This window comes from Camelus ferus, chromosome 20 (genome assembly GCF_009834535.1).
Source record: "Camelus ferus isolate YT-003-E chromosome 20, BCGSAC_Cfer_1.0, whole genome shotgun sequence".
Lineage (NCBI taxonomy): Eukaryota > Metazoa > Chordata > Mammalia > Artiodactyla > Camelidae > Camelus > Camelus ferus.
This window is the reverse complement of record NC_045715.1, coordinates 30,529,418-30,552,172: the sequence shown is the minus strand read 5'-3', so window position 1 is coordinate 30,552,172 and position 22,755 is coordinate 30,529,418. Positions and strand designations below refer to the sequence as shown.

General features: G+C 36.0%; 1 protein-coding gene across 1 annotated transcript in view; it reads left to right on the top strand.

Annotated features, from left to right (window-relative positions):
* Window positions 1–22,755, top strand: part of SUPT3H (SPT3 homolog, SAGA and STAGA complex component) — a 385,976-nt gene that overhangs the window by 257,505 nt on the left and 105,716 nt on the right. Inside the window, 3 exon segments of the mRNA XM_032463187.1 lie at window positions 2,453–2,539; window positions 5,501–5,591; window positions 7,865–8,004. Coding sequence (XP_032319078.1) covers window positions 2,453–2,539; window positions 5,501–5,591; window positions 7,865–8,004 — 318 coding nt within the window.

Sequence of the window (22,755 nt, the reverse complement as noted above, 5' to 3'; positions counted from 1 at the left end):
AGGGATTATGAAATTGAGGAATTTTTTATAACATGGAATAAACTTTTTTTTAAACACTGAAGGTATTAGGAATATTTTGTGATTTCGGTTTCCTGGTTCCAGCATTGTTTCCACATTGAATGCACCAGCCTCTTGTGGACTGGACCGCCACGCTGCTAGCTTGCTTTTTAAAGCTTGTGTTGTTAAACAGGAATTTCTTTACTCTCTCTGGTAATTGTAGACAGAAATTCTAGAAGCCCCCATGGGTGGTACACACTTTATTGTGATGACTATAATTAGCTGATAAACTTGCTCTCCTCACTCAGTAGAGAAGAGGAGGTGAGAGTGTGGGAGAGGTGATTTTGGAGCAGGGGACACATCGGGGCTTGGGAAGCTTGGTGCGGTGACACAGTGATAGCTTTCAGTCCTGAGGACTCACTTCCTGGGAGTCCAAGGCATAGCACGGTGGAGAGTGCTAGCAGTGGGCCTGCTAGTGAGGGTGCTGGGGTAGGTGAGGGAGACCAGTAAACAAGGATCGATGGAAACTAAAGGTAAAGTTTTCCTGCCAATCATGACAATATAACACGACATAAATTCTGGATCCCTACGGTAGTTGTATACTGGATTGGAAAGTTTATTTTACAGTGGCTAACCCTCTGCCTTTATTTTCCATTTTCTTTTTCTTCTTCTTTTTTTTTTTCTTTTTGTTCTTCTGTTGTTGTTGTTCTAGTGGATGTGTTTATAAACTGATGTTTTGGAAAGTGTTATAAATACAGATTATTTACATGTGGTGTGGATAAGCAGTTGATTAATTGGGAAAGCTGTTTAGGGATATATATGTATCCTGATTCTCTCTTAGCATGAGTAAAATTATTTATATCTGTATAGTATCTTACAGTTTTCAAATCACCACCATCCTTCATTTAAGAAAATACGCAGTTCCTTGACAGTGCTGCCTCCTGGTCCTGTGTGTGTCCAGACAAGTGGACACTGAGCTCCCTGTTCCTCTCCACACTGATTCTATGTATTTTATACTGTGATAGAAATGTTTTTATTTGAAAAAACACATGTACACACATTTCCTTGACATCCTTCCAGTTTTTAGAAAAATACATTCACATTTTTCCTGCTGAAAACTTAGTTTCTTTCTGGGTAGATATATCATCTTTTTAAAAACCTTTCCCCCAAGATTTCTTTTTAAATGGTTCACAGTTAAATTTAAATTTCTATATTTAGGTAGAATTATGTTTACATACCAACCACCAGTATCCAGGAAATTCAGTGGTAAGGCTGACACATAGGGAGTTTATAGTCTATTTTGTAGTCTGTGTATTTAGACAAGGTTTGAAGCTTACTTAGCAAAATCGCTTGAACATTCAGAATTTCTTTAGTACAAATGCACTATTTGATTTCTTATAATTGTTAAGATAACAGTGTGTTCACTTTTTAAAGATTAGTTCTTAGAAATACGTGTTAGATTTATTCCTTTCAAAGAAAGATGCATTCAGAAACAGCTTTTATATGTAAATATTTTTATAATATTGGATAGAGTTGGTTTGGTGCAATCACCATGGTTTGATCAAATTTGGAAGAAGTTACAGGCACATTTTTGTAGTGTTTTCTCCAGCATCTTTATTTTTTTCAGCTGGATGTATTTTATGTTCCTTCCAGCTAATCAAAATAAGAAACTGATTTTGCCTGTGCCAAAAAATAGAACTATCATTTTTCACATTCTTTTATTTTCCAGGTCATTTTCAAGTAAGATTGTGTTTCTAGGACTTCTGAATTCCAGAAAACTCTTGACTTTGTAGATACAAGGGCCCAGATGAACATTTCAGGGGGAATCTAACTTTTCATGCAGTATGTTTTGTGTTGTGCATTCCAGATACAGTTAACTTTTTGTGTGTGTGTGATTAGTGTGGAAAGAAATTAATGCAGTCCAGTATTATGATTTATGGACTGAATCCTTTGCCCACTGAAGACTTGCCAAAACTAAAACTATTTTTTTTCCTTTGGATATTAGAAACAGCTACTGTTTTTGTTGATCTTTTAAAGTTCTGAATGGGCCTATTTCAAATCATACCAGCATGGGAGCTCACATTAATAATATACTTATTCAACTAGTGATACTGAGTGAAACCATTGCTCACATGGATATGAGGATAAAATTTCATAAAATTATTTTCAGGTGCATTAATGCATTTCTGGAAGCTGCGCATGATTTTTCTTTTGCATGAAAGAAATCAAGGATCGCTGTTTATTGTATCAGTTACAGGTGGGCTTGTAAGTTAATTTAATTGCATTTTTTTCTTTTATACCTTAAAACGTAAGACATTTTCCTTTTAAAAGCAGTAACATGATTGCTGGATGGTTCCCAAAGGTTTTTAACTCTTAGTGTATTTCTCTCTCTTGAGATATCATAACTGTAGTGTATTTAATTTAGATTATTGAGAAAATTTTCCTTTGTTGTTAGTTACAGCAAGCTGCTGAAGTTTCTCAGCTTCGGGGAGCCAGGGTCATCTCTGCTGAAGATCTTCTGTTTCTGATGCGCAAAGATAAGGTAATAGAAAACAATTTCATTGTATTAAAATGTGATGCTTGGTGCTTAATTACACCTAGATAAGGAAACCGTGTGTCCTTTTATATAGCTTTCACATCGGGATCGTAACACTTGAGCTGATGTTTTAGTCTTTGTCGTTTACACAACAAAATGGTTTACTGCAGAAGAATTGATTTTTTATTTTTACCATGGACAAGGGCACTTATGGAAAACTATGCTGACAACTAATTGTCACATACTTTTACATATCTATTTAGACTTTTTCACTGCTATGTAATATTCACTAAATGTTGGATTGGGTGCTTTGTTCTGGTAACTGGAATATAACTAAGTGGCATATTTATTTTTCTTCTTATTTTACATAGGATTATAGACTTTCATAGAGTAAGTTTTTAACTTCAAATACTAAGTTTAGTCTCTGACACTGGTTTAAAAAAAGCAAATCGATCAAGATGAATATTCCAATAGCATAAATATGCTCCATAATGTCTAGGTTTTTTTCATAAAGATCCACCTTTCTTACTTTTGGAACTCTGGTATTGAAATATTTAAGCTGATATTGACATGTCTAATTTTGTTATAACTCTCTTCCGTGCATAGCTGGTTGAAAATATTTTATGACATTTTACATGTCTTTAATAAAATTTTCATCTCAAAGTTACATGTGGAAAACCTGAGTGAATAACCACAGTATGTTATGGTGGATACGCCCTCAGTGACCAAACTGGGGCTTAGTTCCTAAGGTCCCATCTTTCATTCTTCATTGTTTTCCCCTGGCCTTTTAACTCCACTTACCCATTTCTCTCCCACCATTTTTGTATATTTTTGGCTCTGTTTTTTAATCAGCAGACATCTGACCTTCTGGATATCCTTGTTAACATCCTTTCTGATACTCAATTACTTTATATTGTAAAACTTTTCCTTTTGATTGACTGAAGATTGACTGAACTTGGATGGAATATTTGCTCTTCTTTACGCAATGAGATTCAGAGATCTACAAACTGCACCTTGACCAATCTGCCATTAAATTTTATAAATTTTTAGTTCATTAACTCTTACACCAGCTCAGGACTATAAAGAGAACGGCTTCACTATCAAGAAGCTATCATCTGGTTTAGGAAATCTGTACAATTAAGTTGAAGAACCATTTTGAGACTCACAGCATTTTAAGGTTGTGTGCTTAGATGGAGAGGCTGTAGCATTTGTTGAAGTGGAGGTTTCTGCATAGGATGAGACTCGTGCAATTCTGTGTAGATTGGAACTAACCAGCATGCAGGTTCTGTAATCAAGGCAAACTGTTACTGGTATGATGGCTCCGGCAGTGGGTAGGAGGGGCTTATTCAGAGAGAGAGTGAAGAGTGAGAATATGCAGGGTTTGCTGACTTCACCGTACTTGGAAGATGAAGGAGGAGCGGGCGCTGTACAGCAGTGGTGCCGTGAGGAAGAAGCCTGCAGGTGCTGTTGGCACGAGTGGGGACCTTGAGCCAAGCCTCTTTATGAAGGCAGCTGGAGGGCAGTGGCATTAGCGAGGTAAACAGGCCAGCACAAAAAATAGTCCATATTGACACTTTTTTCCTGCCTTTTGGGGAAATCACAATTTAAAATCATACTGAAACTTCAGGAACGTACACTAATTGTCAAAATCCTTCTACTATCCAGGAGGACTCTTAATCACAATCTTTTTAGCAACCAAGAACATAGCTGTAATATGACAGTTGCCCGTATTCTCATCTTTCTCCTCAAAGTAATAATTTCATTTATATGATGACATGTTCCAAAGGGAATTTAAAGTAATTTACTCAGATGGAATATAAGACAGAATAAAATCTAAAGTACTGGGTGGAATCAGAGCAAAGAAGACAGAAGGGTAGCAGAGACCAGTCTACAGGTGTGTGTTTTTTCTCTTAATAATTCCAGTCGGTGTGTGGGCAGCGGTCACTGCCTGCCTGCTCCATTTTACATATTCCCCAGGCAGACTCACTCGTTCTCAGGTTTGTTCCTCACAACGGTCCTCTAAAGTGGGCACTTCACTTACTTGGTTAATAAGGAAACAGGTTCAAAGGTTATGTTCTACTTCTGGCCCTGCTAAGCTCTAGTTGTAAGTCTATCTTTAACCTCGGTTTCCCTATATATAAAAAGGAGGTGATTATATTTGTTTTATTTGTATCAGGGCTGTTGAAAATACCAGATAGAGGCGTGTAAAAGAGCTTTGTAAATAGCAGTATGTTTCAGCTGTCACTGACTCAAACCTGGAGGTCAGGAACCGTTAATAATCCATTCTACGTGTAAGTGTACAACAGATTACAAGGTATTATCAGTTACTTTTAAAGTTAAGCAGTATTTTAGTCTTCTAATAAACCCAGAGAAAGCCATCATTAAGACTCACCTATCACTCATCAGCTTTGAGTTTCAGAAACATATGTTTCTCAAATTACAGAATGTTTTCCAGAAATATAAAACATAAACCAACTCTTCTAAATAAAAGATTCTCAGAGAATTAAAAAAAAAAACAAGAAAACACAGAGTGCTGGGCTTTTTAAAACAGTTGTTATATACTCCTTGTCTAGATGTTTATAAATCATTTCAAAAAATAAAATTTGGTGTTGAATGTGCAAAATTCCATAAAGTCAGTATTGTCAGTTTAGTGTGGAACTGTGATATTACAATCTTCAGAAAGAATTTAACAACAACAACAACAAATCCCAGAAAGCAAAGACAGTTGTGATTCTGGAGCATCTGGATACTTGCAAATGAAAAGTGCTTTTAACACTACTTGTGTTTTAGCTTTTATGTTGAATTTGATAACTAAATTTTGAATTCATAGTATTATACTGAGAAATTCCTCTATTTCCCCAGAGTCCTGGGGTACAAGTTTATTCAATTTAGTTATAATAGTCTTTCATCAGTAAAGTAAATATATGTGTAAGGTTTTTTTATTTACTTATCTCATATTTTTAATAGAAAAAACTCAGAAGACTGCTAAAATACATGTTTTTCCGAGACTACAAATCAAAGATTGTCAAAGGCATCGACGAGGATGATCTTCTGGAAGGTAACAGAAGCAGAGCACTAAGCTAGTCAGTAGACACGTGTATGCCCGGGCCACATTTGTACAACGTCAGTGTAGCTTTTCCCAGCAGAGTAGAATATATGTATTTCCATTAAATGATGTAGTTTAGAAATTATCCAAATACTTGTTTCATTAGTAGTTAAATCTCATGATTTTTCTATTTGTGTGACTTCAGTGTAATCTGGTATTTCACTACTTTCTTTTAATACAATGACCTGCTTTATTTACATCAGAATGTCATGAAGTTAGGAAAATTGTGGTGATTTAAAAACATAATCGATTTTAGCAAGCATAGTTTTCTGTTGTGAATTTAGGGAGCCAGGACTATTATAAAATATCTTTGAAATTGACATACTTCTTTTTGTTCATTTATTATAGAAAGTATCATTTATTTTATGATGTTAAGTCACTTCATTTTAGTGTATTATTTCCATGCTGTTTGAAATCTAACAAAAAGCCTAACAGAGAAGAAAATTTTCCTTAGCTGATTTTCCGACTCAGTTCTCCATTTTATGATATTTAGAAAAAATATTAATGTTGCAAAATCAAATAGTGCCAAGCTGAATTTATTAATTAATAAATAATACTTATTAATCAAAATAAATGTTTTCTGTTTTTAGAAATAATTCATGTTTTATATTGGTACTCATAATGTTACCCCTTTGCTAGAAGATACACAGATAAAGTAGCTAAACAAACTCTACTGTATTAAGGATTCCAGAAAACTACTCAAAACCAACTGAAGAGTTCGCTGACTTTGAAAGAGAACCAGTCACTTTCATTGGCCCCCAATAAATCAGCAAGTGTAATAGCCATGCCATGAAAGAAAAAATTCTGATCAGATGTTTAATCAGTATTGTCTGTTTAATATTCCTGCAGTTCTCATTGAATTTAACTGTTGGAAAATAGTTCTACAAATGAATTTAAATGACTGCTTTTGTGGAGATCATAAAGCATCATGGAGTAAAACAGAACTAAAGTCCAATTAATCCCAGTTCTGTGCTTTCTACGTGTCTTTGAGGGTCATTTTTCTTATTTGTAAGTCAGAAATTGTGCTGTTATCATGTGGTGTTCTTGTGAGAGTTCAGCACAATGTATGTACGTGCCTGATACATTCTTCAGCACGCTAGCAAGAGAAGGGAACTTTCTCAACCTGATGAAGGTCATTGCTGTGAACCAAATGTTTGTATCTCCCTAAAATTCACATACTGAAACCTAATCCCCAGTGTGATGGTATTTTGAGTCCTTGGAAAGTAATGAGATCATGAGGGCAGAGGTTTCATGCATGGGATTAGTGTCCTTGTAAGAAGGGACACAGAGAGCTTGCTTTTGCTCTCTGCTCTCCACCACGTGCAGATATGAGGAGACAGCCACCTGCAAACCAGAAGGCAGGCCCTCATCACACATCAGGACCCCAGAACCTGATCTTGGACTTTATAGCCTCCAGAACTATGAGAAATAAATATTTGGTCTTTTAGCTGTCTGTGGTATATTACAGCAGCCCAGACTGACTAAGACAGCCATCTTTGAAAATGCCACACCTGTTGTCATTCTTAATGGTGAAAGATTGGATGCTTTCACCCGGAAAATGTTTGGGTTATCTTCATTTGGTCTATGAGCATGTAATTTATCACATTAAAAATAATCTAGTTCTTTCTTACTCATTCACAGTGATACTTTCATGTACTAAACTATATTAATTACCTATTGTAATACTACATTCCTTCCTGACCTTTTGGAGTAACTTTCTCAGAGTTATGTTTTGCTTTTAAATAAGTATGGTAGTTTTATCTTTTATGAGAAAAAAAGTAAGATTTCATCCCATAGGTTTCAGATGTATTGGCACAATAGCATACATATTTTCTTCTTTTAATTTCATCTCTCAATCCTGATGTTTTTTATTTATTCCTTTGTTTTTATTTATTTTCTTAATTAGGCTTATGATAGCAGGATTCTTTTTTCAAATCTGAGAGCCCTTTCTCTTTTTTATAAGGAGTTTTAATCAATCCATTCACACTTACTGGGGTAATTGATCATCTGCTTTTATTCTCTCAGTCTTATTCATGACATAGATAGATGATTTAATTCTGCATGACTTAAACTTTTGTTTTGGTTGCAAGGATTCTCCCTTTGAAGATTGTTTTGATAGAATTACAATTCTGAATTTATATGCAGTATGCACTACGTATAATGATCGGGGCTGATGTAAATCTATTTAAGAAGATTTCTTTCTTCCTTCCCTTATCTTTATGAAGACAAATTGAGTGGCAGCAATAATGCGAACAAAAGACAAAAAATCGCTCAAGACTTTCTCAACTCTATTGACCAAACAGGAGAACTCTTGGCAATGTTTGAAGATGATGAAATTGATGAAGTCAAACAAGAAAGAATGGAGGTACAGTACGTTTTTCCCTTTAGACAGTAATAGAATAACCATTGCAATCCCTGTACCATTTGATTCTTTTCTTATGTTCTCTAAACATTGTCTGAAATGTCCAGATCAGTGGTTTCATGTCTGAAGGCAGCATTGTGCAGTGGAGGAGCCATGGAAAGGGTGTCAGCTCTGCCTTCATAGTTTACCTTGGGGAACACCTTCAGTTTTCTGTTTCTTTGTTTCCTCCTTTGACTAGGAGTAGATTTCCCTAAGCTTCCTTCAGGATCTTACTTTTACTGATAATATTTTACCCCATAAAAGCTAGCTTGTAGTTAAGTATTTACTTAGTTTTTATTCCAAATCATCCAGTTATCTTTGTGGGCCAAGGTGATTCTTAACTGCTTTTGTGTCGACATACAGTGTGAAGAGCTATTTTTCAGGCCGTAGTGGCTACGGTTGGGCTCTCTAGCTACGTTAGTATCCAGGGCAATTACGTGCTTTACGTCACTGTAAAACAAAGTTAGGGATATGTGTTTGGATTCCCTGGTATGTTTCAACAATGAGTATGAAAATTGTATGCCTTCTATTTACCTTAGCTAGCTGTTTATAAAATTGTTTCCTTAAATACTTCTGGAAAAATAAAAGTAATGATTGATTTCACTTGAGTGCCTTCCGAAATACAGGCATTACTCTTATTGTTCTTATTATAACACTTTTACATGTAAAATAAGAAATCTCCATTTTTTCTCTTAAATTAGGCAAGAGAGGTAATGCCAGAACTCAGAAAGATCATGCTAACTGCCTACTTTATCATAGTCTCTATGCATGCTAAAAATATAATTATTTCAGTGTTAAATTTTGGAGGAAGTCCAATAGACATACATGCTTTATAAACCTTAACAACCTTCTTTAAAGAATTAGTATGCTTGGATCATGAACTGTGATCTAAAGGCAATGTTCTTCTTAGGTATCAATTACCTTAGAAATGTGTGGTTATCTTGGTTTGGGGCAACGGCAAATGGTTTTAGTTCCACTTCGCCTTGGGCCAAAAACATACAAAGTTGTCCAAAGTAGATGATAAACATATATTTCTGATGTTATTATGGCCTTAACAGGATGTGATTGTTTAGTGGCATGGTTTCACTTATGATACATTATACAGAGAGCAAATATTGTTTACACTTTATTTTTAAAACATTTTTATATTATACAAATGGGCATTAAGAAAATTTATTAAGGAAGGGCTCTACATGAAATATTAGGAAAGTTAAACAAGCAGCTTTTCAGTTTTGCTGGGAAAATCTCTGGCAACCAAGCCTGTTGCCCGGAAGGGCATTCCACAGTCATGGAGAAGAAAAGAAATGGAGCATGTTGTACCACTAAGCTCATAATAGCAGGCTACTGCAGGCCTGGAAAAATGATGAGTCAGGAAGGTACAAGTTCAAGTGAATAAAGCATTTGGAAATGCAGGGCAGAAAAGGCTTGGGGACTCATGCGGTTTCTATTTCTCTTCACTGTAGTTCCATTATATATTTCATCGTGGTAACCAGGCTAATAAAATACCGATAGTTGATAAAAATAGTTACAATGGAAGTCAGCTTCATCTATACAATAAAAATTAGATTGGCAGTTCCTCTAAGCTTTATATCCTAACCAAAATAACAAAGAGTACTTTTGAGATTCTGCTCATCCAAATAACAGAGTTTAAATAAACAAAAATGCTGAACTTGTAGACATAACTGTAGACAGTAGAAAGTGGAGCCGTTAAGAGCATAGTCCTTGCCTGCTTCTAATTTGACAGGTTATAGTTTCAAGCGTAAACCACAACTGTGGCAGTTCATATGAAACCACTTTGGACTCACAGACTGCAATCCCTTGCTTTTAAAGTGCAGGAGAATAATCAGCCCTGGCATCACTCAGTGATTTAATTTTCCTCTAAGCATCACTTACAGTTGCAGAAACTTTGTTTCCTACCTTCTCCCTTAGAATGTATGAAAATGGTGTAGACCTACCAACAAAGCTTATTGCTGTTTTTTTTTTCTTTTTTCTTTTTTCACTTAAATCTAAGTTAGAAAAGAAAAAAAATCAGACATAAAAACTCACTCGAGACCCTAGCTTTTTCTCAAAACATTGAGCAAGCATATGAAAAACCGAGTTCTTTCCTGTTGTCTTCAGCTGATAATCTCTTTCTGTTTTACTCATAATTTACTTCATTACCATTAAGTATTATATGATTTGAAAAATTAAAAATGTCTGAAATTTTGTATCCATTTCCACTCACTAGTCCATCATCACGATATGTTAACTAATAATTCGCCCCATTTATTTTCTTTACCAAATTTTTAACACATGGGTGTAGATATAGTAGAGATCTATGATCCATGCTCTCTGAAGATACTTCTAAATTATCAGATAAAGATTAGATAACATTGAGACTGGCTTTAGTGTATTTGAGGGAGTGGGAGAGAGAAGTGGGGAAATGGTAAACATAATAATACATATAAATACAACTCCCCTCCAGCCACCCCTAATCCCCTTAGCAAAGCCACCCCGGAATGACCAGGTGTGTTTGACTGTTGATCCTGTTTCTTACATTAACTTTTTGAGATCTAATCAACTAAATGTGACTGTGTCAACCAAAGGCCAAGGAAGGGGTCACTAAATGCTACAAATAGCTTTGGGTTTTCTTAATAGAGAACCTGTGGTCACTCACAGGAGAGCCCTGCCTTAAGACGCTGCTGCTCCAGTGTGAAGGAACTTGAGGAGCCCAAGCTTGTCACTAATCATGTAAATATCTGGTCTGATAAACCATGAGGTCTTGTGAAGGGGAGGTAGATAAGGAACGCTGAAAAAGTTGGGTGAGCTCTCTACCTTCTGACTCATCCTCAAACTGGTAAAAGTAAACAGGAGAGCGAAGATGAGGGGTCCCCAGAGAGCGGCCTTTAAACAGCTTAGGGTGCTGAGAATCCCCAGTGACTGTTTATCTTGTGTTTTTAAGTCAGAGGCCCAATCCTGGAATCTGGAGAGAAGGGAGAACAGAATACATAAAATTTAAGGCAGCTTAAAAATTGTTTAATTGACTTAAAGTTGAATAAGATCCCAGGTGGTCATATGAATTTAACCTGAAGTGACTGGTCATAGATTTTTAAACACAGTTTCTAATAAAGGCTGAATGATTGCAGAAGTCAGTTATGCCCCAGGTGTGATGAGGGTGTGATCCCTGAGGGACTCCAGTCCTGGTGTTATAGTTCTGGGAGCTAAGTAGACTGGAGAACTCGGTGAAGAGGCCAGAGAGGTGGATGGATGTACAAGTTCTTTGTCTCCTGTTTATGAAGTGTGTTCTTTCTTCTCTTCCCCTTTTCTACCTATCATGATTGTTTTAATTATGAAGGAAAGTAAAATAACATGCCTTTAAGACTAAGAGTTCAAAAATAGTGTCTTAGATAAGATGTATCATAAAATAAAAAAGGCTAAACCTAGGAAGATAAAAGTTTACAAATACCAAAAAAACTGAAAAGGTTACGTTAAAGATTAAAACCCAGAAAAAAGTTTAAAATATAGATCCTTACAGGATTAAGAAATGCAGTTTATATACTAGAAAAATACAGCTTATGTACACATACATTCACAATATATGCAAATACACGTCTACCTTTATATGCATACATACACTGTGCCCACATATGTGTGTATTGTGTGTCTATACAAACAGAAATAAAATGTTACTAGTTTTTTATGTAAAAGAACAATCAGAGGTATATTAGACAAACCCAAATGCTAGTGATAACAGTATTAGTTCAGAGAAAAGAGAATTCAGAAGAAGAAGCTTTAAAGTGACACAAAGTCAGTAATTTTTATGTTACTAAAAGATGCTGCAGGTAGTGAAGATACTAAATACAAAATGTTAATCATCAAATTCCAGAGAATTGAAACATACCAAGCAAACGCTTCAAGTAGTTCAGGGAGAGGGCAGAGAAATGCATGTGTTGTGGAGGCTTGAACACACCATTCTCAGTATTTAACAGATTAACTTGGGGAAAACAATTTTAATAATAAAAATTTAAGTTTATCTAATAAATGCACACAAAACATTTTGTAAATGAGCAGCAGTTTTAAAAATCTCAGCCAGGTAACTCTAAGGATTCCATGGTGCTCTTTAGGGAAAGTGAGAGGAGGTTTAATGGGGCTCTAGGCCCCTTCTTCCCCCATACCTTCAACCAGAAGAACTCCTTCGGTTTTACATCATGGATCTGTACATCATCAATATAAAAAAGGAGTTTCACTTTTTTATTGAAAATCATTACAAAACACCACTACTCAGCTGCCCTAGGGAGTCTTTCTCTCTCCTCTCTCATAAACACACACACACACAGTCGACAGATTCCAAAAGTGAACAAATTTATAGAGCATATTACCTTACCAGAGCAAAAATCATAATAATAATAACCTGAAAGCAGTCACAGAGGTTAAACAAAGCTCTAACTGATTGAAAACTTAAAAAGGAAAAAAAAAAAAAACACCATAGAACCAACTAATGGATCAACAACAAATAAATTAAAAATTACTCTCCCACGAGCTATTTAGATAATAACAGTGATGAGAATAGTCCATATAAAATTTACTAAGACTGGACAAATTTTATTTTAAAAAGGGGCAGTTTTTTGCTCTTAAGCCTTTCATTATTAAATTAGGAAAAATGAAAATACAACATTCAACTAAAATTAGAAATTTTACATAAAAATAAATAGAAAACAGGAAAAATGAAAATATAAAAATAAACGCATAAAGTTAGAAAACACATAGTAATTGAATTTACCAATTTAAGAAATTCTTTACAAAAATAAAAATGAAGTGGCAGAATGAATCTATGACAAGTCTAAATAAAAAACAAAATGAAAAAATAGCTGCTAGAAATTAGCACTGAGTAAGGATAGGCTGGAGAAATTAGTTCTCGTAACTATACTAATGTATTTAAATTAATTCTCATAATTCTGTACTAATCTATTTGTAAATCTTGACAGAATAGGTTTTTTCCAAAGAAAATGTAATGATTAGTTTTATTCAAATGAAAGTAGAGAACCTGCAGGGATCAATAACCTTGAAAAAAATGCTAAATGTTTTTAAAGAATTATGTCATCAAAGTCTATGAATTTAAAGCAGTTTATGGGGGAGCTTTTTTAAACACTTACCAAACAGTTAATTCTCATGCTGTATAAACTATCTCAGAGCACAGAAAAAAGGAAGACTCATCATATTTTACAGAAGTATCATAATATAATCTCACTTATGAATATGGATACAGGAATCTTAAAATATTGGTAATTCTCATTTGACAGTATAAATAATAAGGGATGTACCATAACCAAATAGGATATTTTTTCATGAGTTCAAATATGCTTCAGTGTTAGAAAATATATTACTGTTGCACAGCAGATAGCTGGGTCATAGGAGAATACCCATATGATTGTCGTAGCAGATGATACGAAGACATTTGACAAAATTCACTTCCTGTTCTCCTTAGAAATTCTCAATAAACTAGAAATAGAAAAATACTGCCGTATCATGATACAGAATAACTCATTCAAGTGAACAAACATCATCACAGTTCTAAAAATATTGAGAGTCCCATTAAATTCTAGGATGCCTACGGTTACCACTTTTATTTGCCAGAGTTCAGGGAGTTCTAGCCAGTGCAGTAAAAGGCTTAGCTACTGGGATGAGACAGAAATTATCATTATGTAGAGAAAATACAACTTTTATTAGCTAATTCTTGAAAATCTAAAAACTATTACAATCAGTTTAAATCTTTATTAAATTATATAGGTGCTTACAAAATCAGCAGTTTCCCTCATGTTTCACTAACAGTGAACAAAAATGAGAAGACAGTCTTATCCAAAATAATACAAGAAAAAACTTATTTGGAGATAAACTTCATGTTAACAAGAAATACAAGAGAAATATGGAAGTGAGATTTAATAATGTACGGAGATAGGAGAGTATATATGAAGGAACACTGTTCCCGTATACAAAGACTAGGTATTGTAAATGCCTCAGCTGTGCCCATATTAATTTAGTAGTTTAATGTAATTTTAACAGAAATCTCAGCAGAATTTTTTTAAACCATAAAATATCAGAATGTATTGAAAATTATAGAAAGATAAGGATAGTGAAGAAATTTTGGTTAGCGTAGAGGGCAGAGTTCGATTTGTGCTACCAGATATAACACTCCATAAAACTACTATCATCAAGGTAATGTAGTACTGGTGTAAAGTCCAACAAACATACCAGTGAAGAGAATAAATGACAGAATTCAGTAGAGAGAATTTAGTCACAATAAAGGTAGCATTAGAGATCCGTGAAAGATTTGGAAAGAAAATGGTAAAGATAACTCCTAATCTTGTCCTTGCATCGAAATAAATTCCAGATGAATGAAAGAATTAGGTATAAAAATAAAGCCATTTTTAATAAATAGAAATCAACACAAGTAAGTATCAGTTAGGGGTTGAGGAAGGACTTTCCAGGCTTTTGTTTCCCAAACTAGCTTTTCAAGAAATACTCCTCCTCAAGATGGTGACAGGTGCACTGCGGGGAGTGGGGTGGAGAGGAGTGGTCTACTCTCAGATAAATCTGTGAAATCCTAGATTAAGAAACTTAAGAGGTTTATTTTGGGACTTCTCAGAGGCTTTTTGTATGTAAATATATACAGTTGACTCTTGAACAATACTGGTTTGAACTGCACAGATCCACTTATACAAGGATCTTTTCGATGGTAAGTACTACCGCACCACTTCATCCACAGCTGGTTGATTCCTGCAGTGTGGACCCTGGGGTGTGAAGGGGCTGCTTTTATGGAGGGCCGAGAGTCAGCTCCAGGTTATACCTGGATTTGCAACTGTGCAGAGTTTTGGGGCCCCTAACTCCTGCGTTGTTCAAGTGTCAACTGTATTTATCATTTATATTATGCTTCTCTTAATCCTCAATTGATTTCCTTTATTCTATACATTCTCTTTTCATCTTACTCTTCCCCCCCCCCCATTGAAAGCATTTAGTTTCATGTGGGGCTACAGGATATGCTTTTTGAGGTAAATTAAATGATTATACAACTGAGTCAGAGAATATAACCTTGCTCAGTGTCATAGGGACTCTATTTAGAGCTGCAGTAATGACATAAGAAGTTTAAAATAGTTAACATTTCCACATGATGCTTTTTAATTGCAATGAACAGAAAACCCTTTCAAATGGAATGAACCAGTTAGGGAAATGCACCAGCTCAGGTGAACAACCAGAGGTGGACTCGGCTTTAAGCAAGGTTTGATACTGAGGCTCACAGGAGGTTACTGGATTTGTAGCTCCATTTCCCACTGTTTCTTACCCCTTTCTGTTTTTGTTCACCTAATCTTTAGACTGATAACCTCATAGGAGCACTAACGCTATAGAAGTTCCAGGTCTTTACAGAAAGCCTTTGTCACAGGGTTTCCTCTGCAAATACTTAGGTCGCAAGATCTTCTGAAACCCCCACTATCAACAGTAGCTGCTAGGATGACACCTCTGATTGGCTCAGCCTAAGCCATGTGTTCCATGCCTAAAGGAGGGTGCGATCAGCTTCTAAAAGTGTGGATCCCTGGAGCTTTAGGAAGAAGGAATGGTTGCTGGAAAGGCAGTGCCAAAGGTCCTTAAATGTAAAGGAACTCTACGTTATATGTAAGAATTGACGGAGTGGCTCTTCATAACCTTGACTTTCCTCAGATCTCCAGGAGGTTTGCCCTGAGAGACAAGCATGGCAGAATGAGTGGAAAGCATTTTCTCTGGATTCAAGCAAATCATCCATCCATCCTTCTACTCTTAAATTCATTCAGCATTTACTTGAGATTCTTTTGTGAGTCAATCACTGTACTAGGTCCTGAGGTTTTGACTATAAAAAAGACAAAATTTGATTTCTGCCCTCACAGTCCTCTAGTCATCACTGGCAAGTCAAGATAACTGAGCATTCTGGTAAGGGGAATGCAGGCTCAATAAATGGTTGCTATTCTTCTCATTATTACTAAATTCGGTCTTGGCTTTTGAACCTTCTTAGTGGATTATTGGTTGTGCGATGGAGTCATGTACGTACTATTTCACTTGCTATTTTATTTGAAATTTAGTTTACTCTGAGGTAAGGCATGTTACTTTTTTTTTTTAATGTTTTTTATTGAGTTATAGTCATTTTACAATGTTGTGTTAAATTCCAGTGTAGAGCATAACTTTTCAGTTATACATGAAGGCATGTCACTTCTTTAAGAAATTTTTTATAATTAACTTCAGAAAGGGCCGTAGAATTAGCTTCTGTGTGGTTTGCTGAAGAGGGCATAAAACAAAATAATAGAACTAGGATACATTTAAAAACATGAAATAGTGTAAAATGTCAGAGTTTCTCTAAAAGAGAGGTGTCAGGAGTACCCATCGGTGTATGTCTTTTTATTCTTTTGAAGGTAACTTTTGTTTGGATAACTTGAAAATACTCTGTGAAATCATTCTTCAGGGAATATTAAGAAGAAATACTCCCCCAAACCTATGGTAATTCTAGCTACACAGAGCAGAATTCATGTAATTTAGCATGTATTTTTCTGGCCTAGAAACTGCAGAACAGGGAGTATTGTGTGACGTGGAGAGCCCAAAGGTAGGTGTAATGTGTAGCTCTGAAACTGGCTTCCAGCTCGATCAAACTACTCTTTATCTACACCTTCTGATTATGTAATGGTAAGATCTGTACCTTCGTTGCCATAAAACGTCTGGAGAAAGCATGAAGAGTAAGTTACAGATCTTATAAAAATAGAACATCCCGTAAGTCTTGTTCAGGTCCTCACTGTTCTGTAGCTTTAACACATCAGATTTAACCGGTGGTTCTTGAGGGATTGTCTTAGGCTTTTCCTACCCGTGTGAACTGTGGGGAGAGTCAGACTTTGCTCTGATTAGAGCCCCTCACTCACCAGGTATGAAACCAGCAGCGGTTTGGTTTTGCTGTTGTTGCTTTAATCACCCTCTGACATACAGGATGTTTAATCTCTTGGGTTCTGATTTACTGTAGAAAAATTTTAGAACAAGATTAATCAAATAACTACCATCTTTATGATGAAAAATAGAGTCCCAGTCCCATTTTGTCTTCCACCCTCAGACCCGTGTAGAATTTTTTTACTATTTACTGGCTGGGTGAAATTTAGAAGATTCTTCTGCCTGCCCTTTTCCCGGTCTGTTGACGAGCTACATACATGGTGACGGCGTTGAAGCAATGCTCAGTGTAGTTCTGCTTCCCTTTATCCAGGCAGGATTTAGGATCTGATGTCCACAAGTATCTTCTGTTACGGGGACAGAACATTTTAAATCAGGCCTTGGTAGCTGAGTATCGGGACAGTGATTACCATTCACTTCCACCTCTCCACCAAGGAGTTGCAGCTCCAGTAAGGCAGAGGGTCGTTTCTCGGGTGAAGATACACACCAGCACTGCAAACAGAGCATGCGCTTCTCCCGGTGCTGATGCCCGTGTGCGGGCCTTCCTGGGCTGCTCTGTTTAGTCTTGTGGAAATGGCTATTTGACTAAGACATCTGATTATACTGCCCAGTTAAGTTTTTTATAGAATCAATCAATATTTTCTTTCTCAGAGAATTTCAGTTTGTTCTTTTGAAAATGAAATCCTTCTCTTTTAAAAGATACATCTCAAGGGTTTTCTTAGAGATCAGTCCACCAGCTTGTTTATAAAACACCTTGGCAGAGAAGAGTTTTAAAATATCATCAGATTTAGGAACACCACAGGATTTACCACTAATTTACATTTAATGTTTATAGTTCTCAAAATGTGGTTGTTGTAATAATCAAAATATTTTTGCCCTGAATATTTTGTATTATGTTTCCCTATTCTTTCTCCTTCACCCACATTCTCCACAGTAGGTGGGCAGATTGTTGTTACACAGTCTGGCTTTTATTTATCTTTATTAGTTTAATCTCAGCAAGTTAGTCCTTCTAAATATGAAGTTAAATGTGTGCTGTGGAAAGAGTTTTGTCTTTTTAATGCCATCGTTGATTTAGAAGAATTAACAGATCATTGCTTGTTTGGTATAGATAATTTCCCTTTATTCCTTTATTTGCATCCGTGCTAAGGAGCTGCCTTTTAGTTCAGTTCTTTTTGTTGCCACCACTTGATGGTAAATCATGCAAATCAAGCTGTTCAGTGCAATTAGACTTAATTCCTAGATCACTCTATTCCTCATTTAGAAATAGGAATTCTGCAGTAGGCTGTGAGTACTTAATGATCTGTGTCATCTGTTGCATCTGGATGACTGTCGGGAACTCTCTTTTTAAAGCAATGGGTCCAAAAGGCAGATCAGATCCTACCAGGCTTCCACTTTTCATGACTCTCCATTTTCTACAGAAGAGTGTTAATTCCTTAGCATGTTACTAATATGTCTTTTATGATCTGGCCCCAACCAGCTTTTCATCTTCATCTCCCACCATTCCTCCTCTCTCTCTTTTCCCATACTGCCCCACCACACATGCCTGTACGCGCACACACACACACGTGCACACACACACAATCTTAAGCAGTTCTTATTGATAATCGATCGTATGGTGTTGAAGGAGAAAATGTAGTACATTATTTGTATAATTAAATATTGCTTAAACTTTTCCTATGAATCAGAGAAACTCAGCATGAAGATTTAATTTTTAATGTATTATAACCAAAGAGTGGCAAGGTGTCTTGGTGGCCTGAATATTATTTCTTTAGGAAAGCAGTCATCTCCAACTGATCAGCTCTTCTAAAAAAAATTCTTCTACTGGTGTCTCTTGGTATTATTTTAAGTCACTCCACCCACTTGTGTGGGACTTGGGTACTTTCATCTCTGATGACTGTAGGCCAGCTGGTTATATTCGGGGTCCAAAGAATTGTGGATTCTCTGAGGCAAGAAAATTTATAACTCATTTTAATACATTTTAATAATATTGAATCTCATCTCTCAATCTGCCCCCTTCCTTTCCAGAAACCAAACCAAAGCTAGCAGGAAAAAAATCACATTTTATTTAAGCTAGAAAACGTATTTATTTTGTTTAAATTGTACCAAGGATTATTCAGTGTTTACTCGAGTGTGGAGAAACAGGCTGTCTCATGTATTAGTGGGAAACTAAGTTGGTATAGCTTTCTGGAGAGAAGTGTGGCAAGATCTATTAGACACATTAAAAAAAAAAAAAACCTATGTGCCCTTTGATCCAAAAATTGCCTTTCTAGTTATTTTCCTAAGGATATAATTGAAGAAAGACTTGTTTGAAAAATCAGATGTGTTCATTGTTTACTTTCTAGCAGTATTTTGTATAACAATGGAAGTATTAAAGTTGTAAAGTTTCTTTTTAGAATAGCTTTTGCTGTAGACCGCATGTTCTAAAAATATATAATACTTCTATTTAAACATTATTTTGTAAATATTCTTTAATTGCACTTTTTTATTTTTTTTATTTTTTTAAACATTTTTTATTGATTTATAATCATTTTACAATGTTGTGTCAAATTCCAGTGTTCAGCACAATTTTTCAGTCATACATGGACGTATACACACTCATTGTCACATTTTTTTCTCTGTGAGTTATCATAACATTTTGTGTATATTTCCCTGTGCTATACAGTGTAATCTTGTTTATCTATTCTACAATTTTGAAATCCCAGTCTATCCCTTCCCACCCTCCACCCCCTGGTAACCACAAGTCTGTATTCTCTGTCTGTGAGTCTATTTCTGTCCTGTATTTACGCTTTGTTTTTGTTTGTTTGTTTTTGTTTTTTAGATTCCACATATGAGCGATCTCATATGGTACTTTTCTTTCTCTTTCTGGCTTACTTCACTTAGAATGACATTCTCCAGGAGCATCCATGTTGCTGCAAATGGCATTATGTTGTCGGTTTTTATGGCTGAGTAGTATTCCATTGTATAAATATACCACATCTTCTCTCATTCTCCCCCTGACCTCAGTACCTATTTCAACCTCCTTTCTCATCAGACCTCTGGCACTTCTCTTGTCTTCACTCAGCCGGCACCTTGCTTCCTGTTTTGCTGAGAAGACAAGCCATCAGAACACTTCTGCAAGTTCCTACCACAGTGCTGACACACAATATAACTCTGCTGCTGTAATTTTCCCTGCCTTAAAGCAAACAAAAAACAGCGACAGTCTTCAGCTCTTTTACAGTAAAATTTCTCAAAAGAATTGCATTTGCTCTCTCCCATTCACTTTAGATCCCACTTGAATCAAATTTTCATCCCCACCACCCTCATGAGATTGCTCTTATGAATAGATCATTAATAACCTCAATTGTTGCCATCTTTCTCCTGCTGTCAGTGGCTCTGAACTGGACAAGCACATTGCCACCTACTGACATTTTCACATGTGGTTCTCTAGCCTTCTCATTTCCCTCCCATCTCTGCTCAGATATCACATCATCAGAGAGACCTGCCCCATCCTTGCATAGAAAGGTGCTATGGGCTGAATTGTGTCTCCTCATAAATACATGTGTTGAAGCCCTAACCTCTAATGTGATGGTATTTAAGGGGTGGGGGGGCCTTTGGGGGATAATTAGGTTTAGATGAGGTCATAAGGGTGAGGCTCTCATAGTGGGATTAGTGCCCTAATGATGAGGCACAAAGCTTTGTCTATTTTCTTCTCTACAGTATCTTCAGTGCCCAGAACAGTATGTAGCTATAGTACACACTCAGTAAATATGTTACACAAACAAACAAATTAATAATAATGAAGTTATTTCCAAACATCTGTAAGTCATAGATGTTTCATCATTTGGAAAGCACTGATTTCTTAATACTTTGATCTTTAAAGGGATACGTAAAGTGTGTTGTTTTTTTTTTTTTAAATATGTGTTAGTAGCATCCAGTGGTCATCACAGACAGCAAATTTATAACACTTGTCTTCTAACCACGGAAAACATTCATTTGTGTTTGAGGTCTATCGCTTTGAATTACTTTGCTTGGAGATAAGCTGTGAACCTTTGAGTAGTATAAAAGGTTTTTATGTTCATTCTCCATCTCAATTCATAGTGTTGCAAAGATTCTATTACTGGTGTTTTTTTTTGAAAATCGATACAATGAAGACATCCTCCTACACAAAGTAAGGGGAAAGAAATTGTGATGACCTCCAACTGAGCAAACGCCACAGTCAGCCCGTCCACATGTCAGCGCTGCTCTCCCCTAGGATGTTTCACTTACTACATGCAGTCACTGGACATGTGGACAAATGCAGGTAGCAGTACGTGTAAAATGCATTTCACTTTGTAAATTAAATAGAAATAGGTGTTTCCATTTTGAACACCCCATACTTTTTTCGTACTTAATCAAATAGAAAACAAGAGATACATAAAAACTCAAGTTTTTTACTGCTGGGATGTTTCTGTAAATACCTCCTTTAATATCCAACCATTTTTTCCTGTACATAGGCCAGTTATCCTGCGTTAGGAGGGAGACTCTCAAGAGTTTTTCTTCGTTGTTGATAGACCCTTCGTCAGTAGAAACTGGCTCTCTTGTCCCAGTGAATACCTAGGCTTGTAATAGCTTTGCCTGTCTTTACTGTCAGTCTTTCTCAGCCAGTTGGTTTGGGTGTAACCATCATTAACAGTATACTGTTTTGTGTATATATAGTGGAATTTTGTGTTTTCCCCAAAATCTTAAGATTTTTTTCCCTTTGATTTCTTTCAGTTGAGGAGATGAGGTTACCCTATTTACCTCTATTTACATAACAGATATCTTTTTAATCTTACTTTATTCTTCTGCTTTTTTTTTTTTTTTTGCTTTCCTGCTGTTTTTCTTTCATTACTTTTTATTTGTAATTTCAGAATTTACTTGTACTTAAATGTTTCAGTGGCTGTTTTTAAATTCTGAGGAATCAGGAATTTAATATGTCTCAATTTATCAACCTTAAAAATGAACTAGTATTTTTTAATTTTTTTATGCCATCTACTGTACTAGATCCTGGGGATATAGCATAATGTTCACAACACAGTTGTTTCCTTGACAGAATTTGTAATATAGCAGAGAAGTAGACATAGTAGTAATAGTAAGAGCCCTGTGTGGACTTAATGCATGCCCAGACGCTGCTCTAAACCCTGACATAGGTATCAGCTCACGTCACCGTCTGCCCCATGAGGTCAGTCCTGTTATTACCGCTCTTTGCAGACCAGGACCCGAAGCACAGGGATTAGGTAACTTGCTTAGGATCACAGTTACAAAGCAAAGGTGTGAGGAAGGAAAACGCATGGGTGCTTGCACTGTCTGGAAAAGGAAAGTAGCAGGAGAGTGTCATATTTCTTCCAACCCAGAAAAATTTATCTGAAAGAAATTCCTTGAGTTTCATTGTGTGTGGTTACTTGCCGCTCTCGTTTCAAGGCAAATGGTTATTTTGCTTTACTTTTGCTTCTCTTTGGTCATTTCAGGTAATTTCTGAACAGAATCACACATTTTAATAAAGAACAGACTTGTCACATTTGTTTTACAAATGTGAAACCTCATCACTTAAACCCACTATTTTCAAAACCATAGTTGATCAGAGATTACTGTTTCTTCTTTCAGAAATTTCAGAAACACATGAAGGGCCAAGGACACTCAGTTGCTTACCTACTGATGTGAAATCGCAGTGCTTCGCTCTTAATCATTAGCTGAAAGGGCCTTTCTCGGAAGAATTTTGGTCAGCGAGGAATAGAGGTCAGGTAGTCTTGAACCACAGAAACATTGAAAGAGCAGAGAACGTTAAGTGAT